The sequence below is a fragment of the Eulemur rufifrons genome, chromosome 20 (genome assembly GCF_041146395.1).
Source record: "Eulemur rufifrons isolate Redbay chromosome 20, OSU_ERuf_1, whole genome shotgun sequence".
Classification (NCBI taxonomy): domain Eukaryota; kingdom Metazoa; phylum Chordata; class Mammalia; order Primates; family Lemuridae; genus Eulemur; species Eulemur rufifrons.
In genome coordinates, this window is record NC_091002.1 from 40171176 (window position 1) to 40193931 (window position 22756).

General features: G+C 45.3%; 1 protein-coding gene across 2 annotated transcripts in view; it reads right to left on the bottom strand.

Moving 5' to 3' along the window:
- ZMYND8 (zinc finger MYND-type containing 8) overlaps window positions 1–22756 on the bottom strand; it is a 113260-nt gene that overhangs the window by 62189 nt on the left and 28315 nt on the right. For both annotated transcript variants that reach the window (XM_069496091.1, XM_069496092.1), the window contains exons 4-8: window positions 16774–16922; window positions 8410–8628; window positions 5318–5431; window positions 3398–3490; window positions 2182–2269 (exon numbers count right to left, since the gene is read on the bottom strand). In XM_069496091.1, the coding sequence (XP_069352192.1) occupies window positions 2182–2269; window positions 3398–3490; window positions 5318–5431; window positions 8410–8628; window positions 16774–16922 (663 nt within the window). The remainder of the gene's footprint in view (window positions 1–2181; window positions 2270–3397; window positions 3491–5317; window positions 5432–8409; window positions 8629–16773; window positions 16923–22756) is intronic.

The following is a 22756-nucleotide window of genomic DNA, read 5'->3' on the forward strand; positions in this document are numbered from 1 at the left end:
CGTGCCCGTTTCATCTGTGAGGCCAAGGCTCAGAGGCGTCATCCCTTACCTTCTCGTGAGAACACTTCGCTAATAAGATAAGCATCTGGCCCCAGGTCTAGAAACCCTTCACCTCTGCACTAAACCAGAGGACAAGATGGTCAAAAAGTCATGTTTTCTTTGAACCTTATGATATTTACAGAAGTTATAAATTTGTTGACAAGAAGATTTTCACACACACGAAAAAACAATACCTAGATTTCCCACTTGCCTTGAAAACTCAGAAGATCTCATAACTCTGTAACCAACAAAATCCTGCAGCTGCCAACAGCGACCTCTCCAGACCAGACAGGAGTTCCCTGTTCTCCAGAATCCCCAGCACTTCATGCGGCCACAGCCATCCTGGCTTATGCTGATGTGTTTCTTCCATCTGACCTCATTTGCTTGTCTGTATCATTTGATGGGCCAGGCCTGTCTATATATTTGCGTTTATAATCTTGACACAAATTCTCAGTGCCTCGTGCCTCTCCTTTCTCCTCTCTCTGCACCCTCGGCCCTGCTACTAAGCTAATCATGCAGTTTGTGTGCTTAAAGCAGACATCTGTTCATATGTCTTTCCGTAAACACTAGCTAACAGTCTACACTGGGCCTGAGGGGTATACAGGGAACAAGACACGCCCTTAAAAGAGCTTACATTCTAATAAGCAACTGAAACAAATAAAAACAGCACCATTCAGAAAGCAAAATGCTGCCGTGGGAAGTACAGATACTGCGAGAGCCCTTAATGAGAGCATCTAGCGCGGTCCGGGCCATCGAGAAAGCTCAGAGGACGGAGATACTGCAGGGTAAGGGGAAGTTATCAAGACCGAGGAGGAGGAGAGCTGCAGCAGGGGACTGAGCACAAGAGGACCTGGGGACAAGACCAACAGGGTGGTCTTGAGGACGCTGGGAGATGTACCTGGCCACAAAGTAGACAGAGGAGGTTGGGGGAAGATGGAGGGACGAGCAAGTGCCAAGTGGGAAGATTAGAATGGAAACCCCCACTGCGGCCAGAGGGCTCGATCCTCTAAATCGACGAAAACACAACCAAGAAAACTTTGTCCAGAGTAGAAAGAACTCCTAACAATCCAATTTTTGAAATGAGTGAAAGATTTAAATAGATATTTTACAAAAACACATATACAAACGACTAATAAGCACATGAAACGATACTCAATACCATTAGCCATTAGGGAAAGGCAAATTAAAGACACCATGACATACCATTTCACACCTTCAAGAAAGACTAAAATTAAATAAAAAGGCAGATGATATCAAGTATTGACAAGGGTGTGGAGCAGTGAGGATTCTCATATACCCTGCTAGCTGAGTATAAAATGATATAACCACTTTGCAAAAAACAGTTTGACGATATTTATCATAAAGTTAACTATAAATCTACTCAATGATCCAGCAATACCAGTCCTAGGTATTCACCCAAGAGAAATGAAAACATCTGTCCACACAGAGACTCGTACAAGAAAGATCACAGCAGCTTTATGGGTAATAGCCCAAAGTTGAAAAGAACCCAAATATCCATCAATATCAACAAGGTAGTTGTGGTATACTGATAGACTGGAAAACCACTCAGCAACAAGAAAGGACAAACCACGGATAACACGCAACACGGATGAATCTATGCATCACAGTCTCACTGTATGAAAGCTGCCAGACACCAAAGAGCACATGATCTCAATGACTCCACGGACACGAAATTCTAAAACGTGCCAAACTAATCTATAGTGATAGAAAACTGAACACTAGTTTCTTTTGAGGGGGCTTTACTGGAAAAAGGCAAGAAGGGAATGAAACAGGCTGACGGAAACATTCTAATCTTATTTGTGTCTGTGGTTGCACATTTGTCAAATGCATTGAATGCACACACAAAAGCCGTGCAGTTTATTTTATGCAGTTATACCTCCATTAAAATAAGGTTGCTGGAAACAACAGAGGTAGCAGCAACATATAGCCTGGAGCCACTGTGGGGGTCAGCTCATACCTTAAAATTCACGTAGTTGCCGCCCCCTATTCCTACACATGAGCAGTCCGTACACAAGTATCCTCAGTTATTAGCCCTCAGGTATGAATTTTGATGAAGGGTGGATGAATATGCAACACACACGGGGCAAACTTTCTTTCTTAGGCGTCATCTGAGCCACTCACCCCCATTATAAATGATGCAGTTGTGCAAAATCCACTTTGCATCAGCCAGGAAGGCTTCTGTGCAGCCATACAGTTTCTTTTTAGCGTTCTGGGAAGAAAAGCCGTGGAGCATAATCACCAATGAGTCTGAACAAGCCACAGCCAGCAATGCTCGCATCCCCACATAATTTTCCTAGCAGTCATTTGCCAAATCAAGTAGTGCTCTTTTACTCCCTTCTCAAGATACTATTATTTTTGAGATCTATAAAAATGCACTCGTTGAATTCATCACAGTAACCTGAATTTTTTCATCTCACAGCAGCTGTCATTTATCAAAGTATAGGTCCTTCCAATGAACGGGATAGCTTATGTAGTATTTTTTATTACTCATAGGGTCTCATATAAAGCTCATGATAACTCAGTGAAATGCTTATCATTATCCCCATTTTACAGAAGGGAAAACTGAGGTACAGTAATGTTAAGGAACATATGCAAAGTTCCCAAGCTATTAATTTATAAAGTTAGGATTCCAATCCTGTCTTTTTTTGAATACCTTCTTTTTCCCACCACACCAAGAGGGTGTGTGCAATTTCCCAAAACAGAGTCAATTTATTGTTTCCAACTTATCAGGGCAGACAATATGAAGCAATGCATCCTCCTTATGGATGCATTTTATTTCCCATATTTTACTCCAAACAGTTTGAACATCAGCACCAGGATGATGTGCACAACCCAAACTGTTGCAAGTGTTATTTTCACCATGGAATTTTAACATGAACTTTAAAAAACACCTTCAGGCATTAAAGAAATATCCTTATCAGTAGAAAAGGTCAAGTTCTAAGAAGCCACATCTTTATTGCTAATCTGGAGGTTTTCCAAACACTTAATTTTCTCTTCTTCCTTCCTGCTGCTCTCATTAGCACCTCCAAAAGAAAGAAAAGAGGAGGTAAGGCTCAAATCAATCAAATCACTAACTCATAGAGGCTATGACTTTTTCAGGTAAAAAGCTAGAATCACTCACAGAAATATTATCAGTGGATTTCGACACTCCACTGCAATCTTAGAAGAATGTTAACAGAGGAGAGAAGTTAGGGGATCAAAAGTTCTTCCATCCAAATAAAAATGGAGCAAGGAAAATGTAGAGAAATAATCTGAGACAGCACATGGGAAGTGAGGGAGAATCAGTCATCTCAACAACCACGGGCTACCATGGTGAGGGTCTTTGTTGGAGGCCGACCTTTTCTAATGTACAAAGGTCCATGGGATGGAAAATGTATTCCGCGTAGTCAGGATGCTGTTCCAACGGAACGGGCTTCTGGAATGCGTCTGTCTATAAAAGAAAATATACACACACAAGAACAAACCCATCATTGCTATGGAAGACCAAGCATTAATACTAAACAAACGACCTGAGAAATGGAGACAAGTTTTCAGACAATATAGTTTTGTTTTATTTTGTTTTTTTAGACAGAGCCTGGTCCTTGTCTCCCAGGATAGAGTGTGGTGGCATCATCATAGCTCACTGCAACCTCCTGCCTCAGCCTCCCAAGTAGCCGAGTAGCTGGGACTACAGGTACGCACCACCATGCCTGGTTAATTTTTCTATTTTTTGTAGAGATGAGGTCTCACCCTTGCTCAGGCTGGTCTCGAACTTCCGAGCTCAAGCGATCCTCCCGCCTTGGCCTCCCAGAGTGCTAGGATTACAGGCGTGAGCCACTGTGCCTGGCCCAGACAATACAGTTGTAAAGGTTTCCACAAAGGATGATCTTGGGGTACTCCAAATTGGTCCACCTTCTAACTATGCCTGGTTATTTGGTAGTCATGGGCCCAGCTGTGTTTTGGTTTTGGTTTTGTTTTCAATATACACCCAAGTAACAGGTCCCATCCTCTTACACTAAGATTGACGATTACAACACACTGTAAATTAAAAAGATGCTTCAACAAAATCGACAATTTTCTGCCCTGATTGACCTTACAACAATTTACATGAGAAACTAATGCCTTCTTCCATTTTTCTTGTTGGTTTATATATCATTCCATGGTGTTGACAAGTCTACATGACCCAATCATCAGCAGATATAATTTAGCCTATGAAAAACAGGAAGTAATTCCTTGTCACGCTCTGCATAAAAATCATCCCACAGCAAAAAAAAAAAAAAAGAAAGTTTTTAACCAAACTGAGGCTACACATTTCTGCTTCCACTGATTGAGATCTTGTTAAAGGGCCAAACAGGTTCCCAATTTAACGACATCCAACTGGCATGCTCCAGAATATAATCTCAAAGGAAAAGCTTGTTTTTTGTTTTTTAAAGAAATAAGACCACAGTGATTACTAAAAGCCAGCCCTGAGATTCTACATTTCCATATATCCATTTGATTTAGAAAGCAAACCCTGATTCAGAGTTTCACAAAGGATCCCAGCTGGCCCTTATGGAGCCTTTGTGCAAATCAGAAAGGGGAAACCCCATTCTCAAATTTCTTTAGATTCATCTGACATCTGTCATAATATGCTGAGTATATTGTCATGTTATCATTTTTTAAAACAAGTCACTTTCCTGCCATTTTCCTGAACACTATCACAGTAAATACACAAACCGCAATGGCTGTAGTCTGACGGCCACACAGCCCGCTGGGAGGCACACAGCTGGCCAGCCCTGCTTTCTCTGCAGGTGTTTCTCAAGGGGCAAAGGCTTTACGTCAACTCCCATTTCAAAACTGAAGGAACTAACCAGATGCTCACCCTCTACAGCTATGTCATTGAGTTTTACGTGGAGGTTCCATCATCAGACCTTAGTTATGAATAAACTGTGCTGGACTCGGCTCTCTCGCCGAAATGGAATTTTACTAACTCCCGTGGGAGGGAGCAGAAAGCTCCCTCTTGCCCAGTGGGGTGTGAGGTTTCACTTCACAAGCCATCAGAATTTTAAATCTTCACCAACTTTCCACTATATGTCATTTCCCAATTAAACTCCTGTGGGACACAGTGCTCGCTACAAAGACTAACTGAATGCCATCATACCTTACGTTTAATTCACCGATAGCTGAATCTGGGCACACACGAAGGCCCAACGAACACGTAAGATGTCTGAAAAGCTAAGCTGTTAACAAAAGTCACCAGTTTCATTTATGCTTATACCAAGACGAATCTTCTTCTTACCCCTGGCTGTTTCATTTTCTGAATGGCAAACTTGAGCAGGTAAGACAACTGTTCAGTGGTGAGCATCGTCATGGCCTTACTCTGCGTCTCGATGCACTCTGCTACTGTAATTTTCTACAAGTCAAAATCATATACGAATGCACGGTTAGAAAAAAGAAATTACTATCCATGTACTTATTTCCCTTCTGGTTTTTCCATCAACTCACACATAAAAAAAGCAATTCCCATCTAAGTGAGACGAGTTGTTTCGCTTGGCAAAGACTCCAACCTACTAGACCAAGATGTGCTGGATCAGTGGGTAAAAGTTAAAAAGCACAACGATTCATTTATTACCTTAGGAGGAAATGGTTTTTAGCTCATGAAGACAACACGATCTGAGAAAGGTGTGGGTAGACAGGGATCTGAAAAATCATCATTATTACAACCTTTGGGTTTCAAGAATAAGAGAAGAAAGCGAAGGCCACTGACAGTTGCAGGGTGATCTCCTGGGAGGAATACTTATCAGCCACTTATCTTGATCTTCTTAAAGTTCTGGGCTATCTTTCAGGAAACTGACAGAGCATTGACTAATGACATCACTGATGGAAAGGGAGAGATTTTCCTGTAGAAAGAATACAAGGGATGGTCGCCGACTGATAGTGACACTTCATTCTCCATCTCCACCGATGTGAACTGACTCAGGACATTCTGGCAAACCACACAGGAAGCAGAGTCTAGCTGTCTATTTCCATAGGCAATAAATGTCATTCCATAAGGGAAATTCCCATCAAAGAAGAGACCCAGCGAAGCGTCTGAAACCTAATTCAGCTATGTAAATCTGATACTATATCTTCAGGCTTCAGAATCCTTATGTAGCAGCAACAACAAAAATAGCAAATTCCGATGATGTCAGGAAACACTCTCTAGCCATCTGCGTAGGAAGAGCTGAGAAAAGTTTTCTGCAATTAATTTGGATTCAGTTTCCATTCTTCACATTTCTGGGGCCTGGAAAAGGAGCTCGCAGATGTGTCTCGTTGGTTGTCGAGAAAAAGGCCAACACAAGAGTCACTCAGAAGCTGAGAACAGTGCACGACGCACGCACATGTCCATTTGCTTAGCTGCCAGGGCCCGACACATCTCATTTTCCCAGTGCCTGCCTTACCGTTTCAGCCCTGGACGAAATTTGGGGCCCTGAACCTTAGACACAGAACACCTGCTAGTTTGATTTCGGTTTGTTTCCAGGTAACTATCCATGGTGAACACCTGGGCTGCCTCCCATAACCCCCACACCACTCCTCCTTGGCTGGCAGTGCCTGGGTCCTACAACACAAAAAGTCCAGATCAGCATTTTTCAAGCCTTTTTTTTTTTGCCTGAGGACTGGTGATCCAATGAGCCCAAGGGAAAACCAGCTAGGAGATAATGGGTGAATCTGGCATCCAGGGAGAGACACCCTCCTCTCAGGGGGATTTTAGCCTGTCCACACATGACACCTGAACCCCCAGCAGCCATCTTAGAGCTATGGGTTACACTCACCTCAACAATGAGATGCAAAGAGCCTGGCTCTGAACAAACACTGGCCCTGCCTCTGGGTTCTTCCCACACATGATATCAAATCCCTCGTTTCAGCTGCCTTTGATCAGGAACTATTCCTTGCAGCAAAAGCATCCTATGTGAGCCACTATCTTTTTTGCAATATTATTAAACAACTGGGAAGACTTCATCGAGATAAAAAAAAAAAAAAAATTGGTAAAGGCTCCAGTTCCGACACTAAATGTAGTAGAATGAGGTCAGGCTCTGAGCACAGAGGAGGGCATTGCTGAGCAAAGCATATCTTACATATTTGTCCATCCAGGATAACCCAAAAAAAAAAAACAGCAGCCATCTTTTACCATTTTAGAGGCAGAATACCATTGCCATGTCATCATCACATGGATCTGACCTCTAATTTCTTTCCATATAATTCTTACTCTTCTCCTTTCCCCACACAAAAGCATACCACAGACACTGTCCTATAGCTTGCTTTTTCCCCACTAAAGACATCTGGGTGACCTTTCATAGCATACATAAGAAAGCTTTCCCATTTGAGATCTAACTCCAATATGTTTGGATCCAAGAGACATTCCACATTAAAGGATTTTGGAGACGACATTCTTATTTTCAGCATTTTGAAAACACATCATAGCTGGGGTCACCAAGAATAAAGGCCACCTCGGAACAGTGGAAACCCTGATAACCGGTGTGATGTGGAGCGTTCAGGCTTTGCTACGAATGAAGCACACGCAGACTTCACTGCACCCAGGGAGCTGCTGCCTCCAGCTCTGCACCCGCAGCTCCCCCTGCGTGGACGGTCTCCCCCAAATGGCTGCATGGCTCACCCCTCCCCTCCTTTGGCCTTTCTCAAATCTTAGTGAGCCCCCCCCACCCCACCTCTACGTTTACAATGAAAACACTCTGCACCCCTCTGGGCTTCCTACTCCCATTCTCTAGTCGCCTTCTCTAGAGCACTTTTCTTCTAACTCGTTAAATGTGACTTTATTTATTTTGGGCTTTTTTCCTTTTCTGCTGAAAAGAATGTTGATTCATGCCTATTTTCGTGCAGTGTTGAATCCCCAGCACCTAACAGGCACTCGAGAAATACTTGCTGCATGAAGGAAAGCATCAGATGGCCGCCACGTGGAACATACACCCAAAGCCGGTCTTCCCAGCTTGGCTACTGTTGATGATTCATCAATGCGGCAGGAAACATCATCCAAGAAGGGGAACAACAGCACAAGATCTTTTCAAAATGTGTCAACTCTTTAAAGATGGAGGAGTTAACTTTCAAAACGTTCATTACAGAAGAATCAGAGACAGCTGCAGATCTCGAAGCGATCCAAAGACCCATGAAGAAGGAAAAACGATATTCAGTGCAATTGTCTTTCCAAGCGCTGCGGTGCTGCGGCCATTGCCAATGCTGGTCCAAAAAAAAAAAAAGGTGGCCAGGATAGAGCAGGTGGAAGGCAAGAGATTTCTCTTTCCCCGATTACCTACATTATTTGAAAAATTAAAAAATAAAAGGAAGAAAGAGGAAGGAGAGGAAATGAGGCAGGTAATTCATTCATCAGGAACTAACCTCACATTCAGGACAAAACCAGTCCCCCTCTGGTTCCGATGTCAGTCTCAGACACTTAGCGTGATAAACCCGGGGACAGAGCTCACAGCAAAGGACTTGGCCTTCCCGGTGACAAACCCAGCAGTAGAAATCATTCCGTCCATCCTGCGGTACAACATCAACAGGGTCTGTGGTGAGTGGCTGCTTCATATAGTAAAACGGACCATGTCTTAGTTCTGACTGAAATGTAGGCAAGAAAGACAGGTTTGGTTTCAAAACAAATGTGCATTCTCAAAAGGAATTTGAACAAGTACATCAATAACAATAAAAGAAAATCACAGCATTTCACAAATTTATTAAAAAGCCAAGCTATCTTAGGTTACTCTACTAAATACAGTATTAGTGGGTCATTAGCTAATATGAAGGGGTTTTTTTTTTTTTTCTCTCTTTCTTCTATTTTAAGAGGTAATGAATTGAAAGCTGATTCTAAGAGTTACTAGGCACCTCTAACAGGACAAAACAACGGCTACAACCCAGGCATACCTGAGTTCAAATTTTAACTCTACCATTAACCAGTTGCATGACCTTGAACAAGTCTTTTAACCTCCCAGCTTCAATTTTCTCATCTGTAAAATGGAGATGGTATTACCTAACACTTCATGGTATTATGTTGGGATTAAATGGGATAATATAATGTATGCATTTAACACAGCGCTCCCATTACTAACATTGCTAACATAGTTAAAAGCCTAACCTATGGAAGTCTGAATTTACAAACCGAATAAAAGCATTGCAATTTTCCAGGGATTCTTTAAATATCAGGCCTCTGGAGAATATATAATTAGATTTGAGTCACCAAAAAACGGACATCCATTGTTTATGTCTACCCCCAACACACAGTGTATTTAGGAGCCAATGAGAGCTTTCCTACAGCTACAGAAAAGCTTTAAACACGGCAGGTCCTTGTATGTGCCAGGGAGCCACAACTCTTATCCGAAATCCACCATGGCAGAAAGATGAGACGGGTGGCCAATTCACGGGAGCTAGACCTCTCCCTGTCCCAAAACACCTCCGAGAAATGCTCCTCTAAAGATACATTATAAAATCCTGCAAAGCCAAAGCCACACTCCAAACACAAAAAGTCACTCAGAAGAACTCATAAGGAAAATGTCTATCAGAAACCAATATGAAATCCTACTTAGGAAGTATGAGAAAGTCCAGCAATATGGTTCAAAGAGACCTGGTAACTAGCTGCGAGACCTTACTAAGAAAGCTACTCAACCCACTTTGAGCCTCGATTTCTTGGCAGTAAAAACCATGGATAACAGTTCAGCCACATCCATATTACCTACCTTTGAAGAAACATCATTGTATAATAAGTTTTTCTGTCCTTCAGTAAAACACTATGGTTTCCTCCACAGAGATCTCATATATTGTTAGATACCGCATACTTCGTGTTGATACTATGAGTGGGGACCTTTTTCTATTATATTTCCTAAACGGTTATTGTTGGTACATAGAAATGCTGTTAGCTTTTTAATATTAACCTTATCATAAGCAGTTCTAATAGTTTACTGACTGAAAACCGTATTAATATTTCTAAGTAACATCAGAGTTGTGTCTGCTCATGTCTAATACTTTTGCATTAGTTTTCTTTTTTTCTTTATTTTAATGGCTAGGACCTCTGCAATAACGTGAAAGGGTCACCCAGATTGAAGGCACCCAAGTCTTGCTCCTGCCTTTTATTATGAGGTTTTAATGTTCTCAAAATGCCTGGTATTTCTACAATCCTTGATGAAAAGCCTCACAGATGCTTATTTAAGCAGATATTTGTTAACCAATCTTTCTAAGCCTCCCTGCTTTCATTTCTACAAAGTAAAGAGCTAAGTCTTAGAAGTGTTGATTGTGTAATTCTTTAACCCAGTTATTTCTCTGTTTCACGTCAACTTTTAAGATAGAGCGGTCTACTTGGTTTCCAGGGAATAACATCATTTTAACAATATGCTGTTCATATTTCACTTTTTAACATAAGGTTGTGCACACACCATCTTCATGTTACCCTGAAAACTACCCAGAAAGGTACTTGGGAAAGACACTACAGGTTGAGCATCCCTAATCCAAAAATCTGAAATGCTCCAAAGAGCACGGACATGATATACAAGTGGGAAAGTACACACCTGACCTCATGTGTTCGGTCATATATATTACTAAAAAGACTGTATAAAGTTACCTTCAGGCTATGTCTGTAAAGTACATATGGAACATAAATGAATTTTGTGCTTGGACTTGGATCTCATGCCCAAGACGTCTCATTATGTATATGCAAATATTCCAAAATCTGAAAAAATCTGAAATCCAAAACACTTCTGGTCCCGAACATTTCAGATAAGGGATACTCAACCTGTACTAGTTTTACTTCACAGATGGTAAAACTCAGCTAAAAGGACTTATCTGACCTCAGAGCCCAGAGCAAAGACTAAAACCAACGTCTCTCAGAACCCTCTCTTTTCCCTGTACCCCATACAAGACAATACCTAACGCACAAGAGATTCTCATAACTCAGTGAGTGACCCCCTCAGAGAACACTCTCCATCACACAAAGTAAGTTCTGCATAACGCACAAAGCTGGAGGGGAAAAACATCTGAACAGTAAGATGACTACCAAAAACCTAACAGAAGGGAACATGAATGGCATCTAGAGCCGGGGCTCTCAACTTCAGCCCCTTCTGCCATTTAGGGCCAGAAAAGCCTTTATTGTGGGAGCCATCCTGTGCGGTGCAGGACGGGTAGCAGCATCGCTGCCTAGGTGCCAGTAACACCCACACACACATAAAACTGTGACGACCAAAAAGAAAAATTAGCTGGGTGTGGTGGCGTGCACCTGTAGTCCCAGCTACTCGGGAGGCTGAGGCAGGAGGATTGCTTGAGCCCACGAGTGTGAGGCTGCAGTGAGCTATGATCATGCCACTGTACTTTACCCAGGGTGACAGAGCGAGACCCTGTCTCAAAAACAACAAAAAAAACAAAACTATGACAACCAAAAATGTCCGCAGACATTATCAAATATCCACAGACATTATCAAATGTCCCCGGGGCAGGGGCAAAACTGTCCCTAGTTGAGAACCATTAATGTAGAGGGTCTGCTATCTACCAAGGAAAATGGTTGCTTGAGTTGGGCATGGGTTAAAGAGGAGGTAAAAGGAAGAGGAGGGAGGGGATGGGGGAGGAAGAGTAGTAATTTCCATTGAAAGATAAACTCTATCAAGCAAGCAGAACTATTTCTAACCTGAGAGAGCTCTTCTAGGATGCTACTGTGGTTTTTGTAAGGTAACAGTAAGTCATACTTTTGGTGTCCGACTTCCTTTCAGTAAGTTAATAATAGGACAGAAGAGTTGTGAAGATCTAATCTAAACTATGAGAATCATATATGACATCTAGTCTCCCTAACCAGCAACTCAAGTCCTCTCTAACCGGAGCCACGGTATTGATCTCTGGAATAAAGTCTGCCCTGGTGCCACCAGCCCTGCCCCAGCCACACCTAGCAGGGTGTGGGTGTCCCTGGGAGGATCACAAGCATGGCCAGGCAGCTCCATACTCTTTTCAGGAGACTTCCTCCCTTTCTGCAGCTGCCTGGTTGCTGAGAACTAGCTGCGTGGTTAATCTCCTTGTCAATCAGATACTTTCCTTATCTGCTGCTTGTAAGTGTTTCCTGCTCCATAAAAATAATCTGATAACAAATATGGAACATTTAAAAAAGAAAAGCACATCATTTCAGACAAAATGAGTTATGATTTTTCTCCCCCACATGTATACGGTGTGCTACCAAGCCTGACAGCAAGGGAAACAGGTTGCAACCTGTGTTGTTATGGGATAATTGCAGGTTATTATGGGACATTGCAAGAAAGCAGATGTTCTTATTCCCCTGCTCCTTCCACAGGCTGGCTTCACAACAAAATAGGAAAGGCCTGTCTATTCGCTCCTGGAATACCTTCATCTACACCAGGAGCCAAGCAAACTTTCTATAAAGGGTTCTATAAACACTGTAAATAGCTGAGGCTTTGCAAGCCATACAGGCTCTATTGTAACTACTCACCTCACCCACTGTAGCACAAATGCAAACACAGATGAAAAGCAAACATGAATGAAAGAATGTAGCTGTGTGCCAACAAAACTTCATTTGCAAAAACAGGCTCCAGACAGCATCTGGCCCACATGAGTGCTCTAGCTACGTGTGAGCACAGGGTACACGTATGCGGACGAGAGACCACAAACTCAAATTCCTACAGAGGCCACGCAGGTACCATACACGAGTGCAAATGGCCCTAGCATCAGCATTTGTTCTCCTGCATTTGATCAAAATCATATATGTTAAAAAGAAAAACAAACGCCCAGCCCTGGAGGGTGAGGATGCTCTGCCATTCAGCCTGGGGGTGGGAGAGACAGCAGGGAGGGGCAGAGCTCCCACCCAACTTAAGGGAGCAGCTCCCACTCCACTGATCTAGGTGTTAGGTGCACACACTCTCCTAGTGCTGCCTGACCTTGGGGAGAAGCCAGCAATCCCTACTGTCCCCTGAACTGTCTCAACTGTTAATACACTGCCCCAGCCCAACAAAGGACTGCTGCAAAATGTTCCAGTTTTTAAGGGAATGCATGGGCCCAAAAAAGTAAGTGTGTGCCCACCCATTTATGGTGTGCACACACCCTGCGCTCAGAGAAGGTGAGGAGGGGCCCCATAACTTCTTTGCCACATTTGATCAAAGGTATACCTAAGGTCATTTTGTACACATCTGCTAGCAGATTACTTCTAAGTTCTTTAATGGGGGAGCGGGGACACCTCCCCAAAGGACACTGTGAACTCAAAATGTCCCGAGAACTAGAGATTAGAGTGAAGGCCCTAGTGACATTTTGGGCAAGACATTTCTTGTCCTATCTACTGCAGGACACTTAGCAACCTGACCCCCCTCCACAAAATGCCAGGAGCATCCTCCCACGCATTTTCAAACCATTGCTAGGGGGTGAAGCCATTGGACCAGAGGACTTTTTTAAAACTCCCCTAAAAGTAATGTATTCCCAAAATGTAAAAAATGGGTAAAACAGGGGCCAAAGTTGAAACTCAACCCATATCTCTACTTGGTAATAAAAGGTCTCCATCAAAAGTGGAAATATGTGGTTTATCTGTTTTTTTTACAGGGTCAGAATGGCTTTCTTTCCAAACTACTGGAATGCAGAAGAGAAATTAGAGTGAAGAAAAAGAAAAAGAGGTAAGAGATGGAGAGTCTTGATACATGGCAGAAGTCAAAAGAAAGTGAAAGCTTACGGAGACCCAGAGCTGGGTGGAATGAGCAGAACAGGCAGTGTAGGGCTTCAGGGAGGGGTGGGGTCAGGGAGAGGGCACAGGCCCTATGTCTAAAGCAGCAGGCTCTGCTCTGCTCAGCTCCAGCTGTTGCTAGATTTTTCTAAGTGTTATAGTCTGAATGTTTGAGTCCCCCCCCACCCACTCCCCAAATTCCTATGTTGAAATCCTAACCCCAAGGTTAGAAACTTGGAGCCCTTGGGAAGTGATTAGGGCTCTGCCCTCATGAATGGGATTAGTGCCCTTATAAATGAGATCCCTGCCAGGCGTAGTGGCTCACGCCTGTAATTCCAGCACTATGGAGGCCAAGGGCAGGAGGATCCCTTGAACTCAGGAGTTCAAGACCAACCTGGGCAACATAGTGAGACAACCCCCCCACCACCACCTCCCGCCACTACCCCCGTCTTTATAAAAAATTTTTTAAAAATTAGCTGGGCATGGTGGTGCACTTGTAGTCCTAGCTACTTGAGAGGCTGAGGCAGGAAGATCACCTGGGCCTAGGCATACGAGGTTGCAGCGAGCCATGATCATGCCACGGCACTCCCTTTAAAGCATTTAAGTTCCCTTGAGAAAACAGATTGTACAGGAGAGAGACTGTCCCAACTACGCAAACACTGCATGTTAGAAAGAATTATGGGGTCGAAGGTGAGGAATCTCTTCTCCTTACAGTTAAGGCTGTAACTTCTTCGCCAACAAAAATCTCCTGGCCCTTCTGCTTGGAAGTTTTAGTTCAAAACACAAACCTATAATCAACCTTATGATGTTCTTAGTTCAAATCCCTATTTTACAACATAACTGAGGCTCAAAGATGGGAAAGTAACTAACAAGGTCACACAGCAAGTCTCCCAGATGCCACAGGCCAGAACGAGCCTGGTGTCCAGGTGGACCACGTTCCCTCTGCCATCCACACCGAAGACAAGTGGGAATTCGGGAGCACACTCACGCCCTGCGTCCACTCACTTGTGCTCTGCCATGTCCCACACCCCAAGTGCTTTCTGTATTCCCGAGCCCCCACTCTGTGTCTAACTTAAGGGAGCCAGCAGTGCCAGACACTGGACGCGTTTCTCAGGCTGCTAGCCCAGAGGGGGACACAGACTTACAAACACATCTTTGTGGTCACAAGGCCCAAGTGTTATAGAAATGGTGTTAACACACAGACGGGGCAGGGAGAGAAGAGAGTGCCTTGAACTGCCCAAAATAAATCAGCTTCCAGAAAGAGGGGTGCAAGTCAATTCCCAAAGGACAGGTAGAAACTCACAAAGCGTGTGTACGTGCATGCGTGCACACACAGACAGAGCAGGCATTGAGGAGACTATTTCTGCACAGAAGGGACAGCATTTGCTTTCAGGACTTACTGGTAACTAGCAAGGAAGCGTTGGTCCAGGAAGTTCAATTACTGGCTAAGTAAAAGTCTGAGGATTATCTGTGGCCTTCATGTTTCTTTCTTAGTCTTCAGTCCTGACAGCAAGGAGATGCCCCCTGGGTCACAGGGGTAGGATGTCAGTGGCTTTAAGCCAGACAGACCAACCTAAGCTCAAATGCAACTCCTTACTTGTTCTGAGAACTTGAAGAGGAAACAACCTCTCTGAACCTGCGTGTTTCATCTGTAAAGTGGACACAGTTACAGCCCTTCCTCACGGGGCTGTCACAGCAGCAGACGACACACGGCAAATAGTGCTTTTAGTATTATCAGCATCAACACTATTACATATTCCAATATCCCTCAAAATTTATTTAGGACCCACCAGTCTCTTCTATAACAAAAGTCTTAACTCACTTAGACCTGCACAGTCCAATCCAACATGGTAGCTACAAGCCACTGGTAGCCACTTAAATTTAAATAAAATGAAAAACTCAGTTCCTCCATCACACTTCCCGCTTCCCAAGTGCTCAAGGGCCACATGCGACTTGTGGCTAACATCCCACTTAGTCTAGGGCCTGGCTTGATTTTTATTATTATTGATGTCATTTAGCAATATTAATCTTCACAACAACCGTGTGAAATAGTAGTAGCAGCAATGTCCCCATTTCAGTATACGAGAAAACCAGGCACGAAAGAGGTTAACTTGCCCAGAGCCACACAGCAAAAGCAGAGCTGGCATTTCGCTGTGTAATTTTGAGATTGAAAATAGATTCGTGCTCAGAAACACACACCTCTCACAGTCCTGGGCATTTAACCATTGCAAGTTCTCTTCCTGTGAAAGAAACAATCTTGTTTAATTCCGCCTTAAATCCCCGGGGCCTGCTCCAGGACTCAATAATGCACACCATGGACAAACGCATCCCCAGCAATCGCTGCTGAAGAGCAAGCGGCACCGGAACCACTGGGACCTGGTTTCTTTCAACGCTAGGAGATCTGATCTCACAGTCCAAAGAGGGGAGAGGTAAATTCCACCAGTAAGTCCATTAAAGCACCTCTCAATCTTTTTTTAAATCAGAAGAGTATCTAGCCTGCATCAAAGAATTTTATAGCTAGAAGTTTCCTTAGACAATATCCAAACAGCGAATAGATTTTCTATGTCTAGTTGATTGGTCCTGGCTGCTAGGGGAGGGTGGGGTCTGAGAAAGAGTCCTGCTGCCCAGGTGAGTGCTAACCACCTATGTCTACCTCAGGCAGTGCCTCCTACAATAGACCCAAACCCCCCATTTTACAGATGAGAAAACTGAGAGCAGAAGGGAGCAACCGCCTCCAGGCAGAGCTTAGAATCAGTCCTACTGGCTGGGCCCAGGAGGGGGAAAATCCTCAGGCCACACAGAAAACATTAACCCAAAGAAAAGCCCCAACCCTTACAGAACAATGCCCTCATCTCACCTGTGTCACTGTTCTATCCCCAAAATGGATCTGAAAACCCACTGGAAAGTCCTACACAGCCCCATTTTGAACTGCCCTTTTTGTCCTATGCAAATGACAGCCAGTGCAAGGCAGCTTGCTAAGTGCAGAGAACACTGGCTCTTAGAAAGACCCAGAGAGCCTCGGTGCTGCCCACGGGCCCGTCGCGCGGCACGGACACCGCTGCCAGCGGCTGCTTTACCTGCTCCTTGTTATTGCTGTTGAGTAAGCCGGGTTTCTTTTTCTTTTTAATGGGGCTTGATGACGTGTCCTGTGGCGAGTGGCCATTGGAAGAATGTGGAGGGCTGGGTAACTTTCTTTTCTGGGCTGTTCTCTCTGTAGAGCCAGGATCTGAAAGAGACACAGAACCACTCGTTTGAAAGCAGTCAGGGAGGCCGAGGGCCCACAGGGAGCGGGAGTGTGGGACACAGTGCATTTTGTCCCCAACTCTCGATGCCATTTCAGTGTTCCTCCTCTTAGAATGACTTGCCCTCCTCCTCAAAGTCTGTCTCAGAGGTCAGTCTTTCTGCGTCCTAGTAACATTTTTGTAAAAACTTTATTGCCAAAATATAAAAATTGGGAAACTTCACCTAACAATCTAGATTTGGGGCTTCTCAAAAAAAAAAAAAAAAAAAAAAACCAGATCAGGCTTACATGTCCTCGTGGCACCAGATACAGCTGAATCACAGCCTCCCACCTAGATGGAAATGAGCTCGCCATTTTGCCACAGTCATCACCCTTCCTTACTGTGTCCCTGTTGACAGACAAGGCCATGACCAAGCTGCCAAGAGTCGCCACCCAGGCACCAATATCATTCTTATCCCAAAGAAATATCTCTTCTCCACAACCAGGCCTGCTGGTTGAAAGCAGGAAACCATGAAAGACAGACCAAGAAGGCTACACACTTCAAGGCAATGAAGGCCCACATTCGTCTTTGTGGAAGACAACAGCATTTACTCATGTTTATTAGGCTAACAGAGCATCACTGTGTGAAAATACACCCCACACACCAGAAAGTTCTCACAGCCCCATCACCGCAGGCATCATGTCTGCGCCCCTCTTCCAAAGGGACCAATATCAATAGCATTCCCACCAATTCTCACCTGAAAAGTGCCAGCCCTACTCTTGTCAATCGACCCCTTGTTTTTGTCTCCCAGCATCACGTGTAAACACACGTACCCTTCCACCACCACCCAGCCGATCTTCACCTGCAAGGGTGTGAATCCACTCCATGCCTGACGGTGGTCTTGTTAGCTTAGGGCCCACATAATGGCACGGCTCGGTGTCGCTACGTCTTGAGGAACGAAAGCTACGGACACAGGGAAGGAGAGCTATGCCAAGAGCACAGGGGGGTGGAAAGGGAAGTGAAATCCAGAAAGATGACTAGCTGCAAAGACTCTCCTCGCCCCGTTGTGCCGCTTGGGCAAGTGCCAGCACGCAGGCTGCGTGGTGCCTCACTGTCTCTCCCCTGTCTGCAGCAGAGTCACCGACGGCAGATTAACCGAGTCCATTCCAACAACATGCACGTCCTCCTAGTGGTCTGCTTTTCATTGGAAGGCAAAGCATCCTTCGGCACACTCACAAAGGGAGACAGTGAATGGTTTTCCAAAAACCCAACCCACACAATGGAGCTCTCCTGCCTCCCCAGGCAGGCTCAGGGACAACCCCGAGTAAAAACGGAGACCCAGCCCTGACAGGAAATTAAATGCTAACCACAGGCACCCTGAGGATGAGAAGACCCCAGAGTCCAGATCCCACCACAGACATCAAACTGGAGGCCCAGAGAGCCCAGAGGGTTGGCCCACAGGCCCACGACACCTAGTTAACGAGGAAGCTTACAAAAAAGGTTCGACCTGGGGTCGGCCTAGTCCCCCAGAGAAAACCCCCTCTCATTCCCAGAGGGGTCTTCACCCGTCACACATGAAAACTCTCACCCCCTCCACCTAGCCTTTGACCCAACAGTCCCCTCCTAGAAACACATTCTACAAACAGTCACAGTGTTGCAGCTGGATCATTCAAGATGATCCAGCTGCAACACTATGCCGTACCCAAGACTGGAAACAACCTAATGTCTGCAAATGGGGCACTGACCTAATAAGATATTAGTCATACAATGGACTATTCCACAGCCACCAAGAATAACGAGGCACCTCTACAGGAACTGACGTACGACAATCCCTAAGCTTCTGCACCCAGTCAAAAAAGGAATGTGTGTCTAGCACCATTAACGAACCAACACACACGTCCCATTAAAGATGCAACATACACATCATGTTTGCATAAACCCAGAATGTTCCTGGATGAACACAAAAGTACGACAGCGCTCCACCTGGGGACTGCTGGTTGCCTTGGGAGGACAGCCTGCAGGGAGTGGGGCGAAGGATTATTTTTCACTGTATGCCCTTGTGTACTGTATTTATCATGAGCCTGGACGACTTCATCAAAAAGTATTTAAAAGGCTTAATTTCACATAAAAAAAGCAGCAAGTGCAAACCAAAGCCAGTAATGAGCAAATGAGGGAGGCCTGACTTAGGACAAGAAGTGTCACCAAAGGGTTGCGGACCACAGGAGGGAGTTTGGGGTTTGTTCTGCGTAAATCTGATAAACCCCAATAATGCTGTTCCAGGGCCAGTGTACGGGTATTTCATAAAGGTGTTTTGAGGGCTCAAAGGAAATGTGTCCCAAAAGAAATGGCATCCTGCCCGGGGAAAAACTGAAAGCAATCAGGCAAAGGTGTGGATTTTGTTATGTTTTTAGTTTGTGAGTAGATTTTGAGTGAAGAAAGTGTATGAGCAAAGACTTGCCAATGGGAAGGTGTGGGGCATGTTCGGGGAAAAGCAAGTTGTGTGTTCCGGTGTTTCTCAATGGAGCACTATTGGATTCTGGAAGGGACAGCTCTTCCTCACTGCAAGGACAACCTCAGCACTCTGCCACTCATTCCCTCTAGTACCCCTAAACACTGTCAGAACACACAGTACACCCACAAACTTCCCAAACGCTCTCAAAGAAGTGGTACTACCCTCCTGAAGAGCCACTGGGCTGGAAAATGGGGCCCAGCAGATGGACACAGGCAATGCTTATTCAGCTCTTGGAGCCAGAAAGAGCCCCAGCTCCTCCTTGGACAGTCTAAGTCATCCAAGTGAATGGCTAAGACTCCCTGGGACAATGGTTCCCAACGTGTGGTCCCTGTACCACTAGCAGCAGTATCACCTGGGAATTGACTAGAAATGCACATTGTCGGGCCCCCACCCAACATCTACAGAATCAGAAACTCTGGGGTAGGGCCCAGTCATCTGTATTTTAATTAGTTTCCCAGGAATTGGGAAGTACGCTAGTTTGACATATCTGGTATATGTGTGACGGATGGAGTCTGAGTTTTCATGACTAGAGAATCCTGAGCCAATCCCCTCGACTTCCCACCACTATCTGAGGGCTTGGTTCAGGACTCAGCAGACAGAAGCCAAGCAAGGAGGCAAGGCTGGACAATGAGTCTAAACAGGAAATGACCCCACGCAAGTCTCTTCACTTCTCAGGGCCACAGGACTCACCTGTAAAATGGGAAAGTGGGGGGGAGGGGAGAAGGGGCCAAAACCGTAAGCTCTTGCCTGTAGTCCATGACAGTGCTTCAGGGACCCATGAACCACATGCCACCATGTTATACATGAATGTAACTTCTTGGGAAGCAGGGCTACAGCCCACTTCACCTTCCCAAAGGGGCCCTCAGCTCTAATGATACAAACATTAGGCCCAGAGGTGTTTGGGGTTTTTTTGTTGTTTTGTTTTCAGACAGGGTCTCACTCTGTTGCCGGGGCTAGAGTGCAGTGGCATCATAATGGCTCACTGCAACCTCAAACCGCTGGGCCCAAGCGATACTCCTGATGCATGGCTAATTTTTCTATTTTTAGTAGAGACGGGGGTCTCACTCTTGCTTAGGCTGGTCTCGAACTCCTGACCTCAAGTGATCCCCTCACACCTCAGCCTCCCAGAGTGCTAGAATTACAGGCATGAGCCATCACACCTGGCCCAGAGGGTCTTAAAGTCCCTCTTAAACTTTGAAATTCTTTAATTCTATGGGAAAGAAGGAAAAGAAAGCCCTAAAAATTAACACACTTGTAAGCAATTTGGAGCTGGCAAGGGAGTTTTGCCCACGCCAATCAGGAAACAAAAGGGGAGACCAAGGTCCTGCTCAGCAAGCGGGGAGAGGTCTGGCCCAAGGTTGTCTATATTCCAAACCTTTTCATCTCAGCAAAACATAAAAAGCCCAATTGTTTGCTGTTACAAACACACCGATTCCCCCTGGAGTTAATGAGAGTTCAGTGGCTATATCCAAGGGGTAGAAATTTAATAGACTCCAAACAACAGACACATCAGACAACAGCAGGGACTTTCGATGAAGGCTCTTAGGGAGAAAAATCGGGGAGTGCCTGCCGGATTCAGCGTCCTTTGGAGGTAGGGGCCTGCAGGGCGGCATTAGGACTTAAGTGCCCCCGCTCCCGTCCGGGCTGGGCCTCTGGTGATGACAGACTGCGGGGCGCAGACGTAGTAACCAGGCCAACATCAGCACAATTTCCAGAAAGCTGAGTCAATTTTTTTTTCTTCCTTAATGACTTAATTCCGATGAGGCTGTATTGCTAAGCACATTTCATCTATAAACTTGGAGCAATGACAAGTATCTACCATGGACCAATCACTGGGAAATAGTTCACCTTTGATCTGAAACACGTTTCTGCTGCCTTCTCTGAAGTAGCAGGACCTGGGATTCTACCCAGTTGGCTCCCCAGCACCCCCATGCCTCTAGTCTGGCTCTGAAGGAGTTAACGTGGGAGAGGGAGGAGTGCTGCCTTGTGGAAGAGGACAGAGCAGTGACTCAGGGAAACAGCTTGGCATGGAGCAGAAAGCAGCAGAATTCTTCCCTCCTTGTGACATTTCAGTGAAATCTTAATAATATGGGAAGGTCTACTGGGTATTAAGAACCAAGCATGTGATGAGATCTTTCCCAAACCTGTGTCTTGTGAACCACCAGAAATAATCCTGCTCAGCACTTCCCGGATGTCCTTTGCCTTAGAGGACGCCTCACTTCAAGATAACCCGGCCTCTTAGCTTTCCTGAGCCACGGGTATTAACGGCTCAGAGTTTCTCTTAATACATGCGAGGTACCAGGCACTGTTCAAAATGCCCTCCTGTAGCTCCCTCTAAGTCACACTTGCCTGAGATCACACTGATACCAAGTAGCAGGGCTGGGACGTGAACCCAGGCATACAACACCCAGGCTCACAACCACTGCTCCACGTGGCCTTGCACCAGGAGGGCCTTGTCCTCAGCTCTGTAGCAAGAGGATTTCTTAATTTAGGGTCTATGGTTTAAGAGTACAAGGGCTGTCCGGAAAGTATCCAGCCATTGTTAATATAACCAGAACACAGTACATGGCTGGACATTTTCCGGACAGCCCTGGTACACTCTCATTTTGCCTTTTTTGTTTCCTTTGACAGCAGACAGAGGTATGAGGGCAGGGAAGGTCCAACAAAGAGTTCCAGGAACTGGGAGAAGGTAGAAAATCATGTGTTGTCACTCACTGATGACACTATTCTCTCAAAGGCAGTCCTCCAGGCCAGCCCGGTGGCTCACGCCTGTAATCTTATTGTAATCTTTGCACCCTGGGAGGTCGAGGCGGGAGGATCACTTGAGCTCAGGAGTTTGAAACCAGCCTGAGCAAGAGCAAGACCCCGTCTCTACTAAAAATAATAAAGTTAGCCCAGCTCATGGCACTGCCTGTAGTTCCAGCTACGGGGGAGACTGAGGCAGAAGGATCACTTGAGCCCAGGAATCTGAGGTTGCAGTGAGCTTTGATGACGCCACTGCACTCCACCCAGGGCCACAGAGCAAGACTCTGTCTCAAGCAGGGCTGGAAGGAACGGTCCCCAGGAAGTACATCCACCTCCCAATCTTCAAAGGGTGGCACCAGAACCTGCCCCATGCTACAAAATAGACTGGGGGCTCCATGGCTCTCTCCCCTCCCCCTTTCCAATATTCATCTAGGCCTCCCAGCCAGGCCACACCAGGTGCCCCCCCAGCCCACATCCGGTGCCTTAGTCACAGCACAGGCTGTTCTCCAGGGGCTAGGAAATGACACACCATTACAGGGAATTGTCTGTCCCCTCCCTCAAGGGAAAGGGCCGCAGCTGAAA